Below are 22,359 nucleotides of genomic sequence, written 5' to 3'. Positions count from 1 at the left end.
AATATCTCTAAATGAAGCATATAGAAGTACCTGTTTCTTTGTTAACCGCTCAACAAAAAATAGCTGCATGCGCACACTCCCTTAAATTGTTTGGAGAAAATATCCTATTTTATTCAATTGTATTCTTCATACTATAAATAATGCCACGGAATTCTAAGCAAATCTTGTCTGCTAAATGAGCTAATGTAGCCCACAGCCATATGGTATAGTCAGATCAGTACTTAACATGTGTTTGTTAATTACCGTGAGACTGGCAGTTTTTTGCTTGACAATCACCGGCTGATGAAATGTTGTGACCGCCACAGCCCTAGACACGACACACACACACACAGACTATATAATATATCACATAAGACAAAAATGTCTCAAAACGATCTGCACAAACCAAATCGAACCAGAAAAGTGTGATGTAAGAGAACCCTTTAACTTATATTGTTTTTGCTTTCCGGTCTGTATCTAGTTGTGCTGTGCCTTCCAAGACGACCGTTACCTCTACATGGTGATGGAGTACATGCCTGGAGGGGACCTGGTGAACCTCACCAGTACCTACGATGTGCCTGAGAAATGGGCCCGGTTCTATACGGCCGAGGTGGTCATGGCACTGGATGCCATCCACTCCCTGGGCTTCATCCACCGCGACGTCAAGCCTGACAACATGCTCCTGGACCGCCACGGACACCTCAAACTGGCCGACTTCGGAACCTGCATGAAGATGGACTCGGTAAGGGCAATATTTTCCTCTTGTTCCAGTTGTGCAATGTGCTAAAGAGAGCATTACTCACAATACTTCCAGTGGAATATCTCTAGTGTCTCGCTGTGCTTTAAGTTAACACTTATATCTTAACTGTATATACTTGATGATTCAGACCTGGTTTGCTTGAGATAGTGTATCTAACTGAGGGATTGACTGGTTACAGACCGGGATGGTGCACTGTGACACAGCGGTTGGCACTCCAGACTACATCTCTCCTGAGGTTCTGAAGTCACAGGGTGGAGATGGTTACTATGGACGGGAGTGTGACTGGTGGTCTGTAGGGGTCTTCATCTTCGAGATGCTAGTCGGTGAGTTGGTGTTGTCTAACTTCTTGGTGTGTATGTTTCCGCTCTTTGTTTATGCCTCAAAAATAATGACTCAATCTTCATTTCTACTAACTGAAGTCTTTTACTGGATGGTTTATCTGGAACTAAAATATTTAAAGTCTGCCTATAAAGATATATTAGAGAACTTCTTAGCAAATTGCTTAGAACATGTCGTCATTATTTTGCACCTCATTTCTGTGTTTGTTCCTATTAGGTGACACACCGTTCTACGCCGACTCCCTTGTTGGAACCTACAGTAAGATCATGGACCACAAGAATTCCCTCAACTTTCCAGATGACGTAGAGATCTCCAAAGATGCCAAAAACTTAATCTGTGCCTTCTTGACAGACAGGTAGCAATGATTTAAAAAATGATCAAGTAACCACAGTTACAAAAACTTTAAGTTACAGTTTGCAAAAATAATTTTGTAGTAGTCCTAATAAACCGACCAATATCCAGACTGTATTCAGACGGAACTGTCCCAGCTCTCATAACAGAAGTCCATGGCCCTTTATTTGGCGTTTAGGGAGGTTCGACTGGGCCGCAACGGGGTGGAGGAGATCAAACGACACCCCTTTTTCAAGAATGACCAATGGAACTTTGACAGCATTAGAAACAGTAGGTGTCTCTGTCAAGTCAATGTAATTATTTTATCATACAAATGTTATCATCCTGGTACAATACACAATATATTACATATGGATACTTAGAAATTACATGAATAACACAAACAATATATTTTTTTTTCTTCTCTCCCATCTCCCGTCTTGCTACTGTTCAGCGGCCGCTCCTGTGGTTCCAGAATTGAGCAGTGACATTGACACCAGTAACTTTGATGAGATAGAAGATGACAAGGGTGACGTGGAGACCTTCCCTACTCCTAAGGCCTTTGTGGGCAACCAGCTTCCCTTCGTCGGCTTCACATACTTCAAGGAGGACCAGTAAGACTTGAAAATGCATGTCTCCCTATCACACCCCCGTCCTCATCATGGACAATATTTTGACCTCAGCCATCCACTACACATGAGTTACTAAGTTTCACCAAGCTTTGATTGTGTTAAGGAGTATGAAAGTGTGTATGAGCTGTTAGTTCCTCATCAAAGACCAATGTGTTTCCTCCAGGTTACTAAGCGGTGTGAATAACTCAACAGTTGTGACTGTGAACTCAACAGCCTTGAAAGGAGAGGTGGGTATTTCTATTTTGTGCGTATTAATCTAATGCAAAGCTATAAAAACAATGTCATAACTGGTCATAATAGTATAATTCCTGTAGTTGAGCTGAGGAGTTGTACACAATCTATCAGGTTCTTAGCGATGCTGAAACATTTTAAGGAGATTTCCTCCAGAAGCTAAACAACAAGCTAATCCTGGAAAGGCTGTTGTAGAAGTCATTGACTTCTATGCTGACTGAAATTGTTTTGCCGAACTAACTTAATTAATTTCTCATCTGCTGCAGGATATTGTGATGGTAAGTATTCTCTTTTTTGACTCAAATCTCTGTTTTGAAATCAATTGGCTTTGAACAAATTGTGGTAAAATTATACGCTATAGTGTCAGAGCAGAGTCCAGGTGAAGTGTATCGTAACGGTTGTGCTTTCTCTTCCGTCCTCATCTTCCTCCTTGCTCAGTCAGCCAAGCTGCAGAAGAAACTCCACCAGCTGGAAGAGCAGCTCAATAATGAGATGCAGACCAAAGATGAGCTGGAGCACAAGTGCAGGTAAGCATTATACACACTTACTAAAAACCATTAGCGTTACATGTATGATCGTGGGAGATGAGGAAGTTGACATGCTCTCTCTTCCTGCAGAACTGCCACTAGTCGTCTAGAGAAAACCTCCAAAGATCTTGATGAAGAAGTGAGAACTTTGGAGCTACAATAGCAATATAGCATACAACTATAGCACACAACTGAGAAAAATGGCAACCAAGAAAGAATACGAGTTGTTCCATTCCAACACTTTCCTTTGTGGTGGTACGTTGACAGATGAGTAGCAGGAAGGCTCTGGAGTCGAGTCTGAGGCAGCTGGAGAGAGAGAAGGCTCTACTGCAGCACAAGACTGTGGAGAGCCATCGCAAGGCAGAGAGCGAGGCAGACAGGAAACGCTGCCTGGAGAACGAGGGTGAGGATCGCTGGCTGAAAACACACACACACACTGTATACTTTCATATCTAACTTGTGATGTGGTCTGCAGTCAACAGCCTACGAGACCAGCTGGATGAAATGAAGAAGAGAAATCAGAACTCGCACATATCCAACGAGAGGAACATTCACTTACAAAGACAGGTGTGTGTTTCTGCTTTAGGATAAAATGGCTTTATGTGTGTGTTTAAGTGCTTGTCTGTTTGTATATGGTAATGTGCATATGTCCACGTATGTATACTGAGTGTTTATGTGAATGTGTAACTAACTGACGTGTTCTCCATAATATTTCAGCTGGACGAGGCCAATGCTCTGTTGCGTGCGGAGCAGGAGGTGGCCACAAGGCTGAGGAAGGCCCAGACGGAAACAGGCAAGCAGCTGCAAGCTCTGGAGGCCGGGGGCAGAGAGCTGCAGGACAAGTGCTGCCTGCTGGAGCGCTCCAAGCTCACGCTGGAGAAGGAGTTCATCGGGCTGCAGGCAGCACTGGAGGCTGAGAGGAGAGAACACAGCCAGGGCTCTGAGACCATCACAGACATGCAGGGTGAGTGGGGATTTTGTTTGTGTGGGAGAGACTGTGCATCTATTCACATGTACATCTCTCGGAGCATGATTTGGCCTTTGGTGACATTTTTCTCTCTGTAGGGCGAATCTCGGGGCTGGAGGATGAGGTTTGGCAGGTGAGACAGGCCCTTTCCAAGGCAGAGACCGAGAAGAGACAACTACAGGAGAAACTCACTGATCTGGAGAAGGTAAACATCCACACTGATTCATATCACTTCATCTATCATTTCCATACTTTTTATTACTTTTTTAACCCTCTTTCATATTCACTCCTGTAGGAGAAGAACAACAAGGAGATAGACATGACGTACAAGCTGAAGGTGTTGCAACAGGGGCTGGAGCAGGAGGAGGCATCACACAAAGCCACCAAGGCACGGCTCGCGGACAAGAGCAAGATTGAGTCGATCGAAGGCGCCAAGTCTGAGGCCATGAAGGGTAAGACCATTCCTGAGTTCTCAGGTATGACAAAGGACAGGAATCAGTCTTCGGTAAAGAAACTAGACTCTGGTTAGCAGGGTCAAATCTAATTAAATAAATCACTTCTCTTGCTCTCTTCCCCCAGATATGGAGCAGAAGCTGCAGGAGGAGAGGTCTTCCAAGCTGCGTGTGGAGAACAGGATGTTGGAGCTGGAGAAACATAGCAGCATGCTGGACTGTGACTACAAGCAGTCCCTGCAGAAACTAGACGAGCTTCGCAGGCACAAGGAGAGGCTCACCGAGGAGGTGAAGAACCTGACCCTGAAGATCGAGCAGGAGACCCAGAAGCGCAGTCTTACCCAGAACGACCTGAAGGCCCAGAACCAGCAGCTAAATGCCCTGAAGACCTCTGAGAAGCAGCTGAAACAGGAGGCCAACCACCTGCTGGAAATCAAACGCAGCCTGGAGAAACAGAACCAGGAGCTACGCAAGTCAGTCAACATTCTGACTTTCTTTTCGCTCCCTTTTTTTAATGTTTTACTTTTTTTGCAAATAATAATGCAGACAGAAAATGGCATAACAATAAAACAATCTCGAAGGATTCATTTGTGTTTGTGACCACAGAGAAAGGCAGGACTCAGATGGCCAAATGAAGGAACTTCAGGACCAGCTAGAGGCTGAGCAGTATTTTTCGGTAGGTCTGCTGCAGCTATAACACTTAATGGTTGGTTTTTGACAGTGTAATCCTAACTTGAGATAACTTGCACCCTTTGTATGCATTCTTGCACACTTGAAGTGTGAATTTGTGTTTTGAAGATGCTCATCTCTTTGTGTTGCCCAGACGCTGTATAAGACCCAGGTGCGGGAGTTGAAGGAGGAATGCGAAGAGAAGAGCAAGCTCTACAAGGACATACAGCAGTCACTTCAGGAGTTACAAGAGGAGAGGTGAGTACAAGGAAGTAGTGTTGCCCTACACTGTTTACTGACATTAGTCTACAACTCAAGTCCTGCTGAACTTATAAACATCTGACCAGATATCCAGAAGAGGATGTGCTTCTCTAGGGCCTGGTTTAAGCCTTCTTCCTCTTTACGGAGTTCTTGAAATGAATATTGTTATATTTGACCCCCCCCCCCCCCCCAGGGACTCCCTGGCGGCGCAGCTGGAGATCACGCTGACCAAAGCAGACTCGGAGCAGCTGGCTCGCTCCATCGCTGAGGAGCAGTACTCAGACCTGGAGAAGGAGAAGATCATGAAGGAGCTGGAGCTCAAGGAGATGATGGCACGACACAAGCAGGAGCTGGGCGAGAAGGACATCACCATCGGCTCGGTGAGTCGGCAGTGGTCCATGTTACTCTGATCAGGGTTTGCACAAGGTACTTAATAAAGTACTTGAATTTGGCACTCTGAAATTCATATACTGGAATACCTTGAAAGTCAGACATTTTCTCAAGTTGGTACTTGAAAAGGAGGAGGAGAACGGAAAATGATCCACTATGTTAATATGAAAAATATTAGAAAAATGTATTGGTCTTGCGAATTAATTTCCAGGCAGACCTCCAAGTTTTATTTCCTCACGTGTTTCGCTCTCTGATTGCCAGGTGAGCTCGCTCATTCCACCCACACTGCTACTTAGCCAGGCAGGTACAGAAGTGACTGATTAGGCGCCGCCGAACGTCACATCCATACGTCACATCCATAGGTAAAATGGCAGGCAAATGTAGATTCGATGCTGCCTGGCAGGATATTGATGTTTATGAATGGGTTTTGCCAGACCAACCAGGGATTTTATTTATTTATGAAATAGCGTTTATTCACCTTTTTTATTTTGTTAATTATTGTTTACCCACTTATTGCGTTCCCAGCGTTGATAAACGCTCATAAGGCATCTTGATCCGAGTTCTAATTGCGTCATACAGTACACCGGCACGCCTGAAGACCACAGCTAAGACTGTTCTCTTTCTCTCTTTCTCTTCCTTCTATCGTTCCAGTGCTTTACCCTGCAATCAGACTCTCTATTTTTCAAATGCACTTCCCATTGAAGTTCATTGGAGCTGGACTATTATTGCCCTGCCAGAAGTATTTGGGTGGACATTTTAGTTAAAAAGGGAGGTTGTTTGTAAGTTGTGTATTGTTATTTGAACTGTATTGAGGTGGGGTGTACTAATGACATGTGGCCGAGAAGATTGTGGACATTTTTAAGGCCTTTGTTGTGTCTATGAACACCTCCCACATTCATACCCTCTGCACTCCTCCACTGGAAGATAATACAGATTATTGCAAATCCTCCGTTGATGACTGGGTTCTCTCTTGTATGAAGTTGCTGTTCAATGCTCTGCTATTATTATTATTATTATTATTGTTATTGTATGAGGTATTCTTGGTGGGTTACCCCTGTGCTGTGATGTGTGTATTCTCTTTTCTCTCCACTGGCTATCTGGTAAACAGGCTACACTCTAGGCAGTCTCTTCTGCTGATGTGTGTGGGTCTGGTAGTGGTACTCTCTCTATTCTACTCTTTTCCTTTCGGCATGGTTAATAACTGCCTGGCGCCCGAACAAAATCTTTCTTTACCGCTCTCTAATAAATACCGCTACAACTGGTTGCTGATATGTCAGTCAGATGTCTAGCTAGCAAGGTAGCTCAAGAGCTCTGGCTATTAGCCAGGTAGCTAGCTATAACTAGCTGGCTAGAAGGATAAAGTTAGAAGCTAACGTTGAACGGAGCCTGACTCAGCAAGAGCAGTTGACTGAAATTAAGCTAGCTATAATCAAGATATGAGAACTTATAGTACCCTAACAAAATACCTTTCCTTTATAGAGAGTAGTGAGACAGACAGTGCTGAGTCAGGCTGCAATGAATGAGGCAAAGGAGATACACAGAGAGAGGAAGCAAGCAGGGAGAGAGGTTAGTAGTACAGTGGTTGCCAAACTTGGGATCTGGTACCCATGTGGGGTCCCCTAAAATGTAAATAGCGTCCCCTGAGAGTTTTAAATCAAACACGTTAATAACTCGTTTCTCTTCAAATGGGTATAGAATACAACATTTTAGGGTAATCTGAGGTCCTTTTACACTGTCAGAATTCACTTTCATGCCATTATGTGTTGGGACAGCCTGTGGGACCTAAGATGTAGTGAAATACAGTATAAAGACAATTTAAATATGAAGTCAATTTAATATTATATACACTGAACAAAAAAATATACGAAACATGCAACAATTTCAAAGATGTTACTCAGTTACAGTTCATATTAGGAAATCAATCAACATCATCAGTTTTTTTTTTCATGAGGTTGTGGAGATATACTGCCATCTGTTGGTGACTAAAAACAATTGCACAATAGAAACTATTACAAATTGATGGTCCTTGAAAATAAATATTAGCGTTTGAAAAAGTACTTGAAAGTCCTTGAATTTGACTTGCCACTGTCTGTACGAACCCTGCCTGGTGTCCTGTTCCTGGAGCGCTGCAGTGGGATTGGGCTTTTGTCCCTGCTTAGTGCTTTAGAAAACACAGAATTCAACTGATTGAATAATCATCAAGAACTTGATAAGCTTAATCGGGTTTGCTTGTGTGCTACTGTAGTATTGGGCTGGGACTATAGCCAGGGCCAGGAGTAAACAACAACGTAATTGAGCATTGTGACCAATAGATCTGTGAGTCTGACTGAGGGGACACCTGCTGGGCCGTGAGGATGCTTTCTGCAACTAAATACTATTGGATTGGTCTCACTTTTTGTCTGTTCTTTCCTGCCCAGCTGGAGGAGGCCAACCGAACCCTCACCAGCGACGTGGCTAACCTAGCCAATGAGAAGGAGGAGCTCAACAACAAACTCAGGGAGACGCTTGAAGGTGAGTTTCTGCATGTGTGGGCGGGTGTGCATGTGGTTGGTTAAAAAGCGTAAACTATATTTCCATTCAACATCAGATAATGTTCTATTCTATTTGCCATGTGTTCAGAGCTGCAGACGTCCAAGGATGACGAACAGCAGATGAGCCAGGTGAAGCTCACGTTTGAGAAGCAGCTCCAGTCAGAGAGAACACTGAAGACCCAGGTAAGGCAGATTTAATGTCATTTCTTCAAAGTTTTACAATGTTGCACAGCAAGGAAATCGTGTTGAAAACACTTGTCTTTATTGTCTATTGTTTTAATTTTCATCATGACTAGTGATTTATCTTGTGTGCATCAGGCTGTGAACAAGCTGGCGGAGATCATGAACAGGAAGGAGGTACGTGCGGCAGGCAGTCGGCGTGGCAACGACACTGACGTACGCAGGAAGGAGAAGGAGAATAGGAAGCTGCAGCTGGAGCTGAGATCGGAGAAGGAGAAACTCAACTCTTCCATCATCAAGTACCAGAGAGAGATCAACGACATGCAGGCGGTCAGTCCAAGCGCAACACAACCTTATACTAACTGTCACATATATCTATTACACAACCACCTGTATAGCACCATCATTAATTACCAGAGAGAGCTCAATGACATGCAGGTGGTCAGTCACACCAAGAGAGATCAACTAAGCTAACAGGGGCCTCAAAATATACAATATACAGACATTTCATATGTATGTTTCCTTTCTCCCTGTTTGTGTCAAATAGCAAATAGCAGATGAGAGTCAGGTACGCATTGAGCTGCAGATGGCCCTGGACAGTAAGGATAGTGACATAGAGCAGCTACGTAACCTCCTCAGCTCCGCCAACGTTTCCTCCCTGGAATCAGCCAGTATCAACAGTGGACCAGACTTTGATGCGGACGACGCCTACACAGGTAAGGAGTACCCATTTTATACTGTATGTGTGTGCAAAACCCAATGTACAAGCAGTCCCGTTCAAATAGCCTTGTACCTCACATGTATGTTTAAATTTACTTTCGGTTATTTTCTTAACGCTAAGCCTAATTATAAACTGTCGTTCGAGCCCTGGATGCTGATTGGCTGAAAGCCGTGGTATGAGACAATATACCACGGGTATGACACAACTACTTGTTTACTGTTCTAATTACATTGGTAACCTGTTTATAATAGCAATAAGGTACCTCAGGAGTTTGTGGTTTATGGCCAATATACCACGGCTAAGAGCTGTATCCAGGCAGTCCGCGTTGCGTGGTGCCTAGGGACAGTTGCCTGGCTACCCAGACTCCTTGCTCCTGCCAAAAGCTACGCCAGGCTGGATCTGAGTACTTCCCCAACGATTTCTAGAACGCAAACACATTCGAACCGTTCTGATTGTTCCCAAAAACCAATGGGTTGGGCCAATGCCAGAACACACGTGGGTATGCAGTGTTTTGAAAACTCGCCATTTGCTTTGATTCTCTGATTGGTAAGAGATGATACAATCGCTGATGACTTTGTTTTGTACAACACCCGTCATTTGCTATTCACCACAAGCAACTTCAATGTTGACAGTCTGACTGAAGTATGTAGGCAAACAGGCTGTGTTTAAATCATCTTTTTTTCCACTAATTGGTCTTTTGACCAATCACATCAAATATTTTTCAGAGCTGATCTGATTGATCGAAAGACCAATTAGTGAAAACAATAATTGGGCTACCTTAGAGCACCTAACAGCCCATAGCCATGGTATATTGGCCATATACCACACCCCCTTGGGCCTTATTGCTTAATAAAGAACTAAGACCACTTGAGCTTCTGTCTTCACAGTTTATTCACTCAATGATTTTTACACTTACCTTTTACAGTAATGTTTCTATACCTCTTGCATTTTCTATTGTCTTCGTTTATCCTTTCTTTCCTTTTTCCCCCATCTCTCTGGACAGTTTTAGTACTTGGAGTCTGGTTTGGCCTTCCTATCTGCTGTCTTCAGAGTCCTTCTGTAACCACCCTTTTTTAAGTACAAGAAAGATTGCGCCTTTATTCTATTGAACATGGCCAAAAACAAATGGGGGGGAAATGAGGTGACTTGCTCTCTTGTCCTGTAGTGCCAGCTATCTTTCCTATTGTCTTTGGCATGTGATTGTTTTTGACTTGTGTTGTCCAGTTGCCAGTATGTATACAGGATCACTTTAATAGGCTACTAATGACTCAGATGATTTGCGTGATTGATACATTGATTTATTTATTTGACTGGTTGACTGATATTTTGTCCATTTATGAAGGAAAACTTCTCTGCAGCTGAAACACCAGCTATTAAACCTGCATGTTTTGCAGTTGAGTCCATCCATAATGTGTGCAGAGTTGCTGTGGACATTTTCTGCATCTGCTGTTTACATAATTTTTGTGGACTGAAATAGAAAAAGCTATGTTTCCTGGGAATATGTACAAACTGAAGCGTGTAGATCTATCACAACATTGCCCTGCTGTTTTAATGTTTCCCCCTCTTTCACTCTCAGAAATGAGACTAGAGGGATGGCTTTCACTGCCGGTGAGGAACAACACAAAGAAGTTTGGATGGGAGAGAAAGGTGCAAAGATTTTCAACCTGGCTTACTGATCAAACATTGTAGTTTTATATTGTTGATGTTCTACAGTTAAAAATGTTTTATTGTCTCTAGTATGTGGTTGTGAGCAGCAAGAAGATTCTGTTCTATAACAGCGAACAGGACAAAGAGCTATCCAACCCCTACATGGTGCTGGATATCGAGTGAGTAACGACTATCTACCTGCTCCTTTTATTTACATTTAAATGATCATGCTAATGCAGATAACTGTAGTCCCCAAAAATATTTTGCCTTAACGTTTTGTTCTATTCCCTTTTCAGTAAACTCTTCCACGTGCGACCTGTCACTCAAACAGATGTTTACCGTGCTGACGCCAAAGAGATCCCCAGGATATTCCAGGTCCCTTGCTTCTTATGGCTCTTTGTTCATGCATTTATTTAACGATTCATGTGATGGGGCTAGTTCATACTGTTGATGGTAAAGATTGACATCGACCATGATGGTCTCTTCCTTCTCTTCTCAGATTCTGTATGCCAACGAGGGAGAGTGTAAGAAGGAGCCTGAGTTCCCAGTGGAGCTGGCAAGTGGAGAGAAGTCCAGCTACATCTGCCACAAGGGCCATGAGTTCATCCCTACACTCTACCACTTCCCCACCAACTGTGAGGCGTGCACCAAGCCCCTGTGGCACATGTTTAAGCCTCCTCCTGCCCTGGAGTGCAGGCGCTGCCACATCAAGTGTCACAAGGACCACATGGACAAGAAGGAGGAGATCATCGCGCCCTGCAAAGGTAGGGGTGTGGGGGTGAGGGTGGTGTCGTTACTTATTGCAGAGCAGGTTTACATACAGTGCCTTCAGAAAGTATTCATACCCCTTGACTTATTCTACGTTTTGTTAGCCTGAATTCAAAATTGTATTTTTTAATCTCACCCATCTACACACACTACCCCATAATGACAGTGAAAACATGTTTTTATAATCTTTTGCTAATTTATTGAAAATGAAATGCAGAAATATCTAATTTACATAAGTATACACACCCCTGGGTCAATACTTTGTAGAAGCATCTGGAGTTGGGTTTTCTTCTCCCATTCTTCCTTGTAAAATTAAATTAAATCTGTTAAATTAGCTGGGGAACGGCAGTGAACAGCAATCTTCAACTCTTTCCACAGATTTTCAATGGGAATCAAGTCTGGGCTTTGTCTGGGTCACTCAAGGACTTTCACATTCTTGTTCTGAAGCCATTCCAGTGTTGCGTTGCCTGTATGCTTGGGGTCATTGTCATGTTGGAACATAAATCTTCTTCCCAGTCTAAGTTTGTTTGCACTTATTAAGGATTTGCCTGTATTTGGCTCCATTTATTGTTCCCCATTGATCCTTACCTGTCTTCCTGCTGCTGAAAAGCATCCCCATAGCATGATGCTGCCACCACCATGCTTCAAAGTAGGGATGGTGTTAGACGGAGGATGCGCTGTGCCTGTTTTTCTCCAGACATTGCGCTTTGCATTCAGGCCAAAGAGTTACATGTGTCTCATTAGACCACAGAATCTCTTATGGTCTCAGTCTTTCACATGCCTTTTTGCCAACTCCAACCGTGCTGTCATGTGCCTTTTTCTCAGGAGTGGCTTCCGTCTGGCCACTGTCCCATAAATCTCATATTGGTGAAGAGACTGTTGTCCTTCTGGCAGGATCTCCCATCTCAGCCAAGGAACTCTGTAGTTCTCTCACAGTGGTCATTGGGTTCTTGCCCAATGACCAAGGTCCTTCTTACCTAGTTCCTCAGTTTCGTCGGACGGCCAGCAATAGGTCAGAGTTTGGGTGGTTCCATATTTTTCCCATTTACCAATGATGGAGACCACTGTGCTCTTGGAAACTTTCAACACTCTACAAATAGTTTTATACCCTTCCCAAGATTTACACTTTATCACAATTCTATCTCGGAGATCTATGGACAGTTCCTTGGACTTCATGATATAGTTTCTGCTCTGACATGCACTGTCAACTGTAGGCCCTTATATAGACAGGTGTTTCTCTCAAAATAATTTAATTGGCCACAGGTGGACTCCATTGAAGTTGCAGTGACATCTCAAGGATGATCAAAGGAATTTGGATGCACCTGAGCTCAATTTGGAGTGTCATAGCAAAGGGTTGTGAATACTTATGTAAATGAGCTTTCTGTATTTTATTTTGAAAAAATTTGCAAATTGTGTGTGGAGATGGGTGAGAGAAATATCTAATTCAGCCTGTAACACAACAAAATGTGGAATAAGTCAAGGGGTATCAATACTTTCTGAAGGTACTGTATAATCATATAAAAATACATTGTCGGGGGCATATATAGGGATGGTTAGGGGGTTGAGGTGTGCAGCGCTGTTTCGTAAGTTTGTTTGCACAGTTCTTTGTCTTAAACACAATATAAACCCTTTTTGTCCCCCTGCAGTGAACTATGATGTGTCCATGGCCAAGAACTTGCTGCTGCTGGCTGTGTCGCAGGAGGAGCAGCAAGAGTGGGTGGGACGACTGGTCAAGAAGATCCCAAAGAAGCCGCCGGCCCCCGAGCACTTTGCCCGCTCCTCGCCCCGTGTCTCCATGAAGGTCCAGCCCAGCCAGTCCATGAGGCGGCCCAGCAGACAGCTGCCCCCAAGCAAGAACAGGTAAAAGCAAAGGCCAGACATAAACCGTAAAGCTAGGGCTCTGGTGGACAGAAAAAGGGGTAACCTTACACCTTTTAAATACTTATGTGAGAAGGATGTGACTAGTGCTCTGTGGTTAGGGGCCATGCTCAACACCACTTTCCTCTTTCAGATTGCTCGACTTTGGCCTACAGGACTGGCATTGGGAGTTAGATGATATCGATGATGATGATGCTTTTGATTTCTGATGAGCAGATAGGGTAAAAGCCTAGGTAAATCCCCAGAAAGGCATGTTGTGCAGTGAGTTTGGTTGTATTGGAATAGAACTCAGATATTCTCAGCTGAATATTGTTTATTCTTATATTTCTCTAATCTATTGCCTGGTGTTCTTGAAGAGGTTTGTGTACCTGAATTTAAGTAATTAAATGTGCATGTGTTCTCTGGTCTTCATAGTTGAATATGTCAGGAAATATTACAAACACTTAGGTTTCCAGGAACCCTACCACACTACTGGATCTGATTCCTATGATTGGACCCTTAAAACTCTTTCCTTTCTGGATATCCCATTTCTTATATCAGCCTCCTACTGAACCCTGTGTGACCTTTTCCCTTTGACCTCAGTCCCCCTAGAGCCGACGCCCCCAGGATGCAACGAGAAGACTCCAAAAGTGGCCATTGAGACATGACTTACATATTCTCTGTGTGTTTCAGATTGACTAGTCTTTTTAATGTAGAAGAGTGTTATAATATGATGGTTTGTATGTTTATTTACGATGACTGACGTTTTGCAATAAAACATGCAATCAAAAGATCCATTCTGCGACTATGGGTGGTTGTATGTGTGACAGCTGCATGCTGATGCAGGCAATGTTGCTGAGCTGTGGGTTGGTTTTAGAGAAACTAATACTTTTCCCCTCTTTCTCTTTCTCCAGTTAACCCTACTTGGGAATGTGGTGCTGGTTCGAGGTGGTGGGTGTTTCCTCCTAACACACAATCAAAAGGCTGATAACAATGTTCCACTTGGCATTTCCTCCATGCACAACTTTGATTGCACTTCACTCTTCCAGAAGACTTCTCTATCTATTCCACTTCCGCCTTGTCTTTTTTGCCAGTCACTTCAACTGCTAGTCTCCCGAGAACAATGTGCCAACACAACTACTTGTCGTCTGTGTGCATACGAAGAGCAACTTCTCTCCAGATTCCTTAAGGAGGGGGTGAGGCCAGGGGATGTCGAGGCCATGGGAAGGGGTTTGTTTGGCTTTGGACTTTGTATCCCGATTTTCACTCAACACAGAACAGCAGCCTCAATTAAGCTAAACGGCATGTGAGAGCAGAGGGCTGAAGCACTTACCTTGACAACACTTAAGAAATCCACATTGGAAAAAGCAGAGATCAAGAGATGAGGTTTGAGGTGATCTGCCAACCTGAATGTTCGTGGCAAAGACAATTCTTTCAATAATACAGTTGATGATTACAAGCCATCGTAAGTATCTAGTGCAGAACACTACGCCCACAAGGAGAACTATACTGTAAACTGGTAGGTGGATAGAGCTGAAGTTCAGATGCTAACATTTACCTAATAGCACTTCACCCTGGCATTGCCTTAATGTACTTGCAGCATGACAATTTATAAGAGGGAAATGTTTAATGCACCAGCTGAATGCAGCATTAATACCATAGCTTGACTCCTTCATTGTTTGGATGTACATCTGAGCAAACCAGAGATGAAGCACGAGTATTGTATGACTTAGAAATTATGCAGTTTATTTTCTATTCAAAATCTACTTGGAGGGCGCCCCTACCATCTTCAAAATCGTCTCTGTGCTGTTGCCTACATGCCTTTTGGGAAGTCCACCCGGAGTAAGACTTTTATTTTTCTCCATGGAAGAGGGGAACATCAAGTTTACTTATCTTTGTTTAAATAAAGATGGAAAAAGTCTCTACAAATGTATTCATTCACAAGCTGAAAGTATTGAACAGTAACATGTAATGGAAGCTTTTTGAATGTTTCTGATATTTTTGTAAAGAATTCCTCTTGGCACGTGGTGTGCATCTGGCTCATATTTCAGGTGGAGAGTGATGGTGTGCTCTCCTTTATTCAAGCTTCTGAAAAGCACGTTTTATACATATTAATATACAATATTTTACATGACATACAGTGCACATTGTATTATTTATACTGCCTTGTCCACTTTGTATTTAAAGGCGCTTCATCCAGAATGCATGTTTGATATTGCTACAATAAAGAAATGTATGTGCCTTCTGGTTTAGGTCATTGAGGTGTATGTTGTCTTTTCTATACCAAAAATAAGTTATTAACCACTGTCCTGTGTGATATCTGCATATACCAGTCAAATAGTTTTATAGATATGGTGAAAATGTATGCTTTCCGATATTCGCTAATAACAGAAGGCCACTATTTCAAAGGTGGTATGGTTTATTGATTAAAATCTTTAGAAAATAAGTTGAAAGTTACAGCTGTTTAATGTTTTATCCTGAGAAACATCTGCATCTCAAAAGAAAGGATTAACACGCTCAACACTTTTTTTTATTTTGCACTAACTTGACCTGTTGTCAAACTGAGAATACAGCCAAATTGAATGTTTAATTGCCGATCTTATAACCAGCATTAATGTTAAAAAGAATGGTACCAAACTTTAGAAAAGAGAACCCTTTTGATATCAAAATGGTTGGGTTGCCACCTGTCCATTTGTCACACACAGTCTTCAGCTTCATGTCTGGGTGAAATTATACATTGAAAGAGGGAGTGCAGACAAATTGTCCAGTTTTAGACATTGGAGGTAATAACTGTTTGTGACAGGAGACTTAATCCTGCTTCTTCTGTACTTCCCCAGACCTTTTCCTGTAGTACAAGACTGTAGCTAGCACCCATGAATTCAGCAGTGCCATGACAATAAATCGCACCAGAACTGTGGACAGCGGAAGACAAAACAGATGTTAGAAACACATGCTGCTGCACACTAATGTAATGACGAGTAATAACATACATTTTCATTCTCCAGCCAACACCTGATAATTGCAGTGGCAGGACTGACTTACCCTGCATGTCTCCAGTTGTCACACTGGTGGTGTAAATCCTTGCTGAAACAAGACAGTTAACATTATTACATTCCATGACTATCTTCATCACGGTGGTTGCGAGATCACCTAGGCAGGCACTTGGTCATAGCTCCAATTTGCTGCTGTATCGCTCATACTTATATCCTTACAGATCTGTAAGGGCTACGGCCTATGTGTGTGTGTGTGGTTTAGAATGGTTCACTCACCAAAACATGTGTAGGTAGCCATACCCCAGGAGAGGGCGCTAACCTGGCCTGAGTCCTTGGACTGCCACAGGCATTGGAGCTGGGCAAACTTACTGCCAGCACTGATGAATGTACACAGGCTCTGAGAGAGATGGAAAGGTAAGCAATTGATTAAGATAACTTGCATCATGTCAAAAGATCTTTCAATGTTATTTCATCATTGACTGGTGCTATATCTATATTTGGCTATGGAAACAATTTGATCAAGCTGTTCTTCATAATACAATATACTTTCAATATACTTTCTGGCATTGTGGAAATTGACTGTCTGAATAACCTACTGCTCTTTTTCACATCTCTCCTCAGTCTTCTACTTACCATGGCCAAATCAATTATCCACTTCTGCACAGTGAGTAGTTGCCAGCCCCCCATAAACCTGATCAAGCCATGTCAAGGATCTGCTACCAATTTCCAAAATGTTAGCATTATGTAAATCAGGAGTGTGTGTGTGTGTGTTTTGTTTTGCTGCATGAGCAGGGAAGGATACACAACTGCATAGATCAGACTCTGCTTCAGGCTGCCATTGTAATGTAGAATCAAGAGCAGGAGGATGACATCTGGGACAAATAATGGCACACAACAGGATTAAAAGAACATGCTGTAACTCACTGTAACACACTTATACAGAGATCAGGTATGCAAGGCTAGTGCATTGTCACCCACTGTAGGTTTGGGGGACGAATACCCGGAGTTACAACCACAATAGATTATCTTAATTTTTTACCATTTGTGGTTAGCAACAACCCTGAAGGGATGCAAGATAAGTCAGCAGCTAACAATGTGGTTGGATTATTTTCTGGAGAGTATTGTTAACAGGGAAACAGGACTATTTCATTAAATGAATGAACAGGAAATTTCACCTTTACCAAAGGGTAGAAAGATGGCCCACCTTGAGCAATGAGGATGGGGTACTCCAAGTAGGTTGGGGGTGGGTAGTCATAGTACATCTGGTAGGTGACAAACACAATGAACCTAAAACAAGATGTGTTATTAAGTTTATGGAAGATAAAGAATTACGTGTAGGTACAACAGGGAACACAAAGTGAACAAGCAAGCCGTGGATCTGCAAGGGAGCAACCTGATGATGGAATATTCACACCTGACCCAACCATGCGCTGTATTTAAGGGCATTTTCATACGATAATGCTTCAGGATCCAAATTAGAGAATGTTCCTTAGAACAATAACAAAGTTAGGTGTGTATCGTGATATGGTGCAATGAGCTTCGAGCAAGCGGGATATGAGAGAAGTGAAAGGATGATGTGTTGCTAAAAGGAGAGATTAGGGACTGCAACGTCAACAAACCATGATGAGTCATGTAAAGTAGCAGGCAGACTGTAAAATACCCATGCTGAAGGCCTACCACTCCTTCCATGCCTGAGAGCCAGTGTAATTCTGGCAGAGTGTCAGGATCCAGTGAGCTGTGGAGGATGATAACTGATATTCTTCACATTTATATATTTACTGTCTCACAAAGATAGAGCTTCTCCATGTCCATTAGAACAAGCAAACACACAGATTTTTTATCACAAAATAGGCAGACTGCCATCTGGGTGGATGAGGTCAAATTCCCTGGGCCATCTTTAATCTGATGCTGAACCAAATCTGATAAATACTTGCCCGCAACAAGGATATTTCAATTCAGAGCAACACTGCAACATGGTCTGTACAGTCATCATGATTTAATGTATGGTTTGTTGTAATTTTTCTGAATGTCTATTTACTTTCATCTTACATGAGTCAACCATAGAACGCAGGAAGTTTATTGCATATCATGGGTTTACTCGATACAATGCAACTTAATTTATGCATGATGTTGTCGGCTACACTGTATCCGCAAGCGTTGCAATTATGTATTATCACATATAATTAGATTTCTAGTCTACAATTAAACCACCATGCAAACATCACTCAACAACCAATTACACATTAATAGAACCTAAAAAGGCAGATATTAGGACGGAGTATAATATAACCATGCGCAGCTTTGTAAAACATACCCGGTTAGCTCCAGCAGAAGACTGTTGAGGCTGACACCCGTTGTCGATTTCGCGCGCATCAAAACAAATATTTGCGGAAACTTTAGCACCATGCACACAAACAGTGTGCTAAAGTTAGCGGCATGTAGTACCTTGTCTGATTCCATGATTTCACAATTATATGAAGATCTATCGACCTTTGGCTCACAGATCACTAACGACTACTAACTATCACAGGATCGAGGTGGCTTGCACGGAGTTTTGATTTCACTTCCGCACACATTACCCCACCCCTATGTTGTTGTTTTTTTACCCCAAATCCCATCCGTAGTAAAACAAATTTTGAAATTGAAAGTTATTATAATTACCGGTACCTATCATTTTAATTTATAGGAATATTGTAGACGGTGGCTTTAAATCGATATTTTGGAGAGTATTTTCTCTCTCTCCAATATTATGAACTTTGCGCAAAATGTATACACATTTTTCAATCAGAATATCCTAATTGTTTTCTAGTGTGAGGCAGAGACGCTTGAAACGTCATTCACTCAGCATCGTTCAAACAGACAATTATAATTTAATTACACTCTTTCAGAAAAAAACTTTTATTTGTAGCCTAATGTAGGGGGTTTATTCAATACATTTTAATTAGTCATTGTATTGTGTTACAGTGGATTTCAAAGTCTACTGTACACTGTGTTTTATTGTGTTTTCCATTGCCATGATTCTGGTATTGGAAATATGATCCTCATAGGATAATGTAGGCTACATACAGTAGTTTTAGTGGTGTAGTACATGTAATCTCAATTCAATTTGATGTGGAACGTGATGGGCTTTAAGCCTTTTTATGGATTTCAGAGTGGGGAGTTGAACACAACCACACATCAATCAAACCTCTAGGATGAATTCAAAAAGAGTGGGACATCATATAAACAGTGACAGCTTAATCTTGACCCATTTGTTTTTTGGTCTGACAAATCAAAACTATTGTTACTAAGCCTTTGCAGAGAAACCCCATGTTCAAGCCACATCACTTCAGGAAGCTCACAGTAAGATCAGTGACATAGCTTTTTTTCTGTTTTGATGTTAAGATTATAAAACTGTCATAAATAATGCACTGTCCCAAATTGTGATGTAAATGTACATACTATGTACTGGTGCATCAAAATACATAAACAAGTTGCCAATATTATGTTTATATTTAGTAATTGTCATTTTTTGTTGTCCCACTTTACCAACCGTAGCTAGCTAAAGTAGGACAGCATGGAGTAGATAAAGTGGGACAATTTTATAGGCTTTTCCAATGAAGGAAAGAGATCCAGTTTACATAAGGGACCCCCTGTACTTAGGTTAGTCAGTGCTCTGGATCTTGTAGTACTATATCCTGTTAATTTTTTCTTGTAATACTGTCATTAGTAGTGTTATTTGAGTGAATTCAGAAAAAGTGGGACAGTTTTTGCATTTATGTCTTCTGTAACCTCTTCAGACAACTACATGTTAGCTAACACCTAACTCTAACCTTAACCCTTTAACCTAACTCCTAACCTTAACCAACCCTAACCCCTAGCCTACCTAACGTTAGCCACCTAGCTTACGTTAGTGTTAGCCACCTAGCTAACGTTAGCCACAACAAATTGGAATTGGTAATATATCATACGTTTTGCAAATTCGTAACATATTGTAGGAATTGCAATTCGTAACATATCATGCGAATTGTAATTCGCAACATATCATACACAATGGATGATGGACATCCACAAATTAAAGGTGCAATAAGCAAAAATCGCTCTGCCATTTCCTGGTTGCAAAAATTCTAATAGTTTGCCTAATTTCAGTTTTTGTCACAAAACAAGCATCATTGAACCATCTATGAAATATATTTTCAATAACCAAAAATATTGTATTTTCAGCTGTTTGAAGCTGGTGTACAAAACCAAAAGTAAGACACAAAAATTTAATTCAAGAACGGGAAGCATATAAATAGCGAACATAGAACAGATCTATCCTTCTTAGACTTGCTTTCAATGAGAATGACAGATCTTTAACATTTCTTTAAAAAATGCTGTTTCCAGCTACAACAGTCTTTTACAACATTAACAATGTCTACACTGTATTTCTGATCAATTTGATGTTATTTTAATGGACAAAAAATGTTTTTCTTTTCTAAGTGACCCCAAACTTATGAACGGTAGTGTATATCTAATAATATCCGAGTGGTGTAAGACATTATTGACTATTCTGATCTAATCTCCGAAGAGTTTAATTATTTTCTTAGACTTTTATAAAGCCTTTGATACAGTGGAACATGAGTTTATATTTCTTTCCCTTGAGAAATGTGGTTTTGGCGAATTATTTTGTAGTACTATTAAAACTCTTTATATGAATGGGAACAGTTCCATTAAAATTAAAGCATGGCACTTCTCCTAGATTTGATTTGATAAGAGAAATTAGGCAAGGTTGCCCAATTTCACCTTACCTCTTCCTGCTTGCAAACCAACTTCTTACAAGTTTTGTTAAATCCAACGATATAAAAGGGATCTCTATTGCTGACAGAGATATTATCATAAGTCAGCTTGCAGATGACACCACCCTCTTTTTACCACACAAATACATGCTTGTTAACAAGTTCATAGAGCTCTCTTTCAGAATGATCCAAAAGTATTACCCTGCGAATCATTACCTGAAGAAACTCAAAAAAGACATTAACGTTAACTGTACTTTTTGTGTTGAGCATCCAGAAACAGTATTGCGTTTATTTTGGCATTGTCTACATGTAAAGAAATTATGGAAAGATATTCATAGTTTTATTATTGTTAATATTCTTGATGACTTTTGTTTTTTGGGGGGAGAATGTGCTGCTTGTTTTCCTTAACTATAATAAGGATAAAGAAAAACAATTTTACCTCATAAATCTAATTGTGCTAATTGCAAAATTTCAATGTGAACAAGCCTTAAGAGCTGGGATTGTACAACATATTGTTATTTTTTAAATTCTTTAAACTCTGTAAAGTTGGTTGTTGATCATTGCTACACAGCCATTTTCAACTCTTGACATATATTTTCAAGACAATTTAAGTCAAAACTAACTACGCCATTCAGGAACATTCAATGTTGTCTTGGTAAGCAACTCCAGTGTATATTTGGCCTGTGTTTTAGTTTATTGTCCTGCTGAAAGGTGAATTTGTCTCCAAGTGTATGTTGGAAAGCAGACTGAACCAGGTTTTCCTCTAGGATTTTGCCTGTGTTAGCTCTATTCCTCATCTCTTTGTGTGTAGGCCAGTGACACAACAACATTTGAAAAAAGTAAAGGGGTGTGAATACGCGTCAGCAGTGGTGTAAAGTAACTAAGTAAAAATACTTTGAAGCTCTACTTCGGTAGTTTTTTTGGTTATCTGTACTTTACTATTTATATTTTCGACAACTTTTACTCCACTACATTTCTAAACAAAATATGTACTTTTCCCCCCATACTTTTTCCCTGACACCCAAAAATACTTTTAAAATTTTTAATTCTCAGGCAACACAGTAATATGGTCCAATTTATGCACCTATCAATTTAATGCATTGTCATCCCTACTGCCTCTGATCTGGCGGACTCACTAAACACAAATAATGCGTTTGTAAATTTTCTCTGACTGTTGGAATGTCATCTGGTTTGCTTAATGCAAGGAATTTGATGTATAGTATTTACTTTTACATTAAATTTTTACTCAAGTATGACAATTTAGAGGCCTCCCTAGTGGCGCAGCGGTCTAAGGCAGTGCTTGAGGCGTCACTACAGACCAGGGTTCAATCCCAGGCTGTGTCACAACCGGCCATGAGCGGGAGTCCC

The 22,359-nt window shown here is 41.4% G+C and overlaps 2 protein-coding genes across 5 annotated transcripts in view; one reads left to right on the top strand and one right to left on the bottom strand.

Moving 5' to 3' along the window:
- Window positions 1–15,498, top strand: part of LOC111963391 (rho-associated protein kinase 2) — a 50,212-nt gene extending 34,714 nt beyond the window's left edge. For 3 of the 4 annotated variants that reach the window (XM_070443398.1, XM_023986804.3, XM_070443399.1), the window contains 28 exons: window positions 461–721; window positions 918–1,062; window positions 1,295–1,433; window positions 1,608–1,699; window positions 1,863–2,022; window positions 2,204–2,267; window positions 2,538–2,549; window positions 2,710–2,798; window positions 2,889–2,937; window positions 3,066–3,201; window positions 3,274–3,365; window positions 3,516–3,762; window positions 3,864–3,970; window positions 4,061–4,217; window positions 4,345–4,690; window positions 4,824–4,893; window positions 5,041–5,144; window positions 5,341–5,527; window positions 7,955–8,048; window positions 8,157–8,251; window positions 8,387–8,578; window positions 8,796–8,964; window positions 10,546–10,616; window positions 10,707–10,795; window positions 10,913–10,991; window positions 11,116–11,380; window positions 13,031–13,244; window positions 13,845–14,038. In XM_070443398.1, coding sequence (XP_070299499.1) covers window positions 461–721; window positions 918–1,062; window positions 1,295–1,433; window positions 1,608–1,699; window positions 1,863–2,022; window positions 2,204–2,267; window positions 2,538–2,549; window positions 2,710–2,798; window positions 2,889–2,937; window positions 3,066–3,201; window positions 3,274–3,365; window positions 3,516–3,762; window positions 3,864–3,970; window positions 4,061–4,217; window positions 4,345–4,690; window positions 4,824–4,893; window positions 5,041–5,144; window positions 5,341–5,527; window positions 7,955–8,048; window positions 8,157–8,251; window positions 8,387–8,578; window positions 8,796–8,964; window positions 10,546–10,616; window positions 10,707–10,795; window positions 10,913–10,991; window positions 11,116–11,380; window positions 13,031–13,244; window positions 13,845–13,902 — 3,783 coding nt within the window. In that variant the 3' untranslated portion in view covers window positions 13,903–14,038. Of the gene's footprint in view, window positions 1–460; window positions 722–917; window positions 1,063–1,294; window positions 1,434–1,607; window positions 1,700–1,862; window positions 2,023–2,203; window positions 2,268–2,537; window positions 2,550–2,709; window positions 2,799–2,888; window positions 2,938–3,065; window positions 3,202–3,273; window positions 3,366–3,515; window positions 3,763–3,863; window positions 3,971–4,060; window positions 4,218–4,344; window positions 4,691–4,823; window positions 4,894–5,040; window positions 5,145–5,340; window positions 5,528–7,954; window positions 8,049–8,156; window positions 8,252–8,386; window positions 8,579–8,795; window positions 8,965–10,545; window positions 10,617–10,706; window positions 10,796–10,912; window positions 10,992–11,115; window positions 11,381–13,030; window positions 13,245–13,844; window positions 14,039–14,155 lie in introns of those variants that run through there. The other variant, XM_023986805.2, reaches the window with a different exon arrangement.
- A 144-nt stretch (window positions 15,499–15,642) lies between these two features.
- Window positions 15,643–18,815, bottom strand: slc66a3 (solute carrier family 66 member 3). Its single transcript, XM_023986806.2, has 7 exons — window positions 18,549–18,815; window positions 17,439–17,521; window positions 17,037–17,106; window positions 16,868–16,925; window positions 16,511–16,631; window positions 16,284–16,325; window positions 15,643–16,153 (listed from the first exon to the last, which is right to left on the bottom strand). The coding sequence occupies exons 1-7, from the start codon at window positions 18,692–18,694 to the stop codon at window positions 16,050–16,052; spliced, it is 624 nt and encodes a 207-aa protein (XP_023842574.1). The 5' UTR covers window positions 18,695–18,815; the 3' UTR covers window positions 15,643–16,049.
- Window positions 18,816–22,359: the final 3,544 nt, after the last annotated feature.

This window comes from Salvelinus sp. IW2-2015, linkage group LG4q.2 (genome assembly GCF_002910315.2).
Source record: "Salvelinus sp. IW2-2015 linkage group LG4q.2, ASM291031v2, whole genome shotgun sequence".
In the NCBI taxonomy this organism is placed as follows: Eukaryota; Metazoa; Chordata; class Actinopteri; order Salmoniformes; family Salmonidae; genus Salvelinus; species Salvelinus sp. IW2-2015.
The sequence above is the reverse complement of the archived record's forward strand: the minus strand, read 5'-3'. Positions and strand labels throughout refer to the sequence as shown.

Coding starts and splice junctions, on each gene's coding strand:
- slc66a3 (XM_023986806.2), bottom strand. CDS start 18,694: ATGGAATCAGACAAGGTACTACATGCCGCTAACTTTAGCACACTGTTT. Junction 17,107..17,438: donor CCCCATCCTCATTGCTCAAG/GTGGGCCATCTT, acceptor TATTTGTCCCAG/ATGTCATCCTCCTGCTCTTG. Junction 16,326..16,510: donor GGCTACCTACACATGTTTTG/GTGAGTGAACCA, acceptor GTCTTGTTTCAG/CAAGGATTTACACCACCAGT.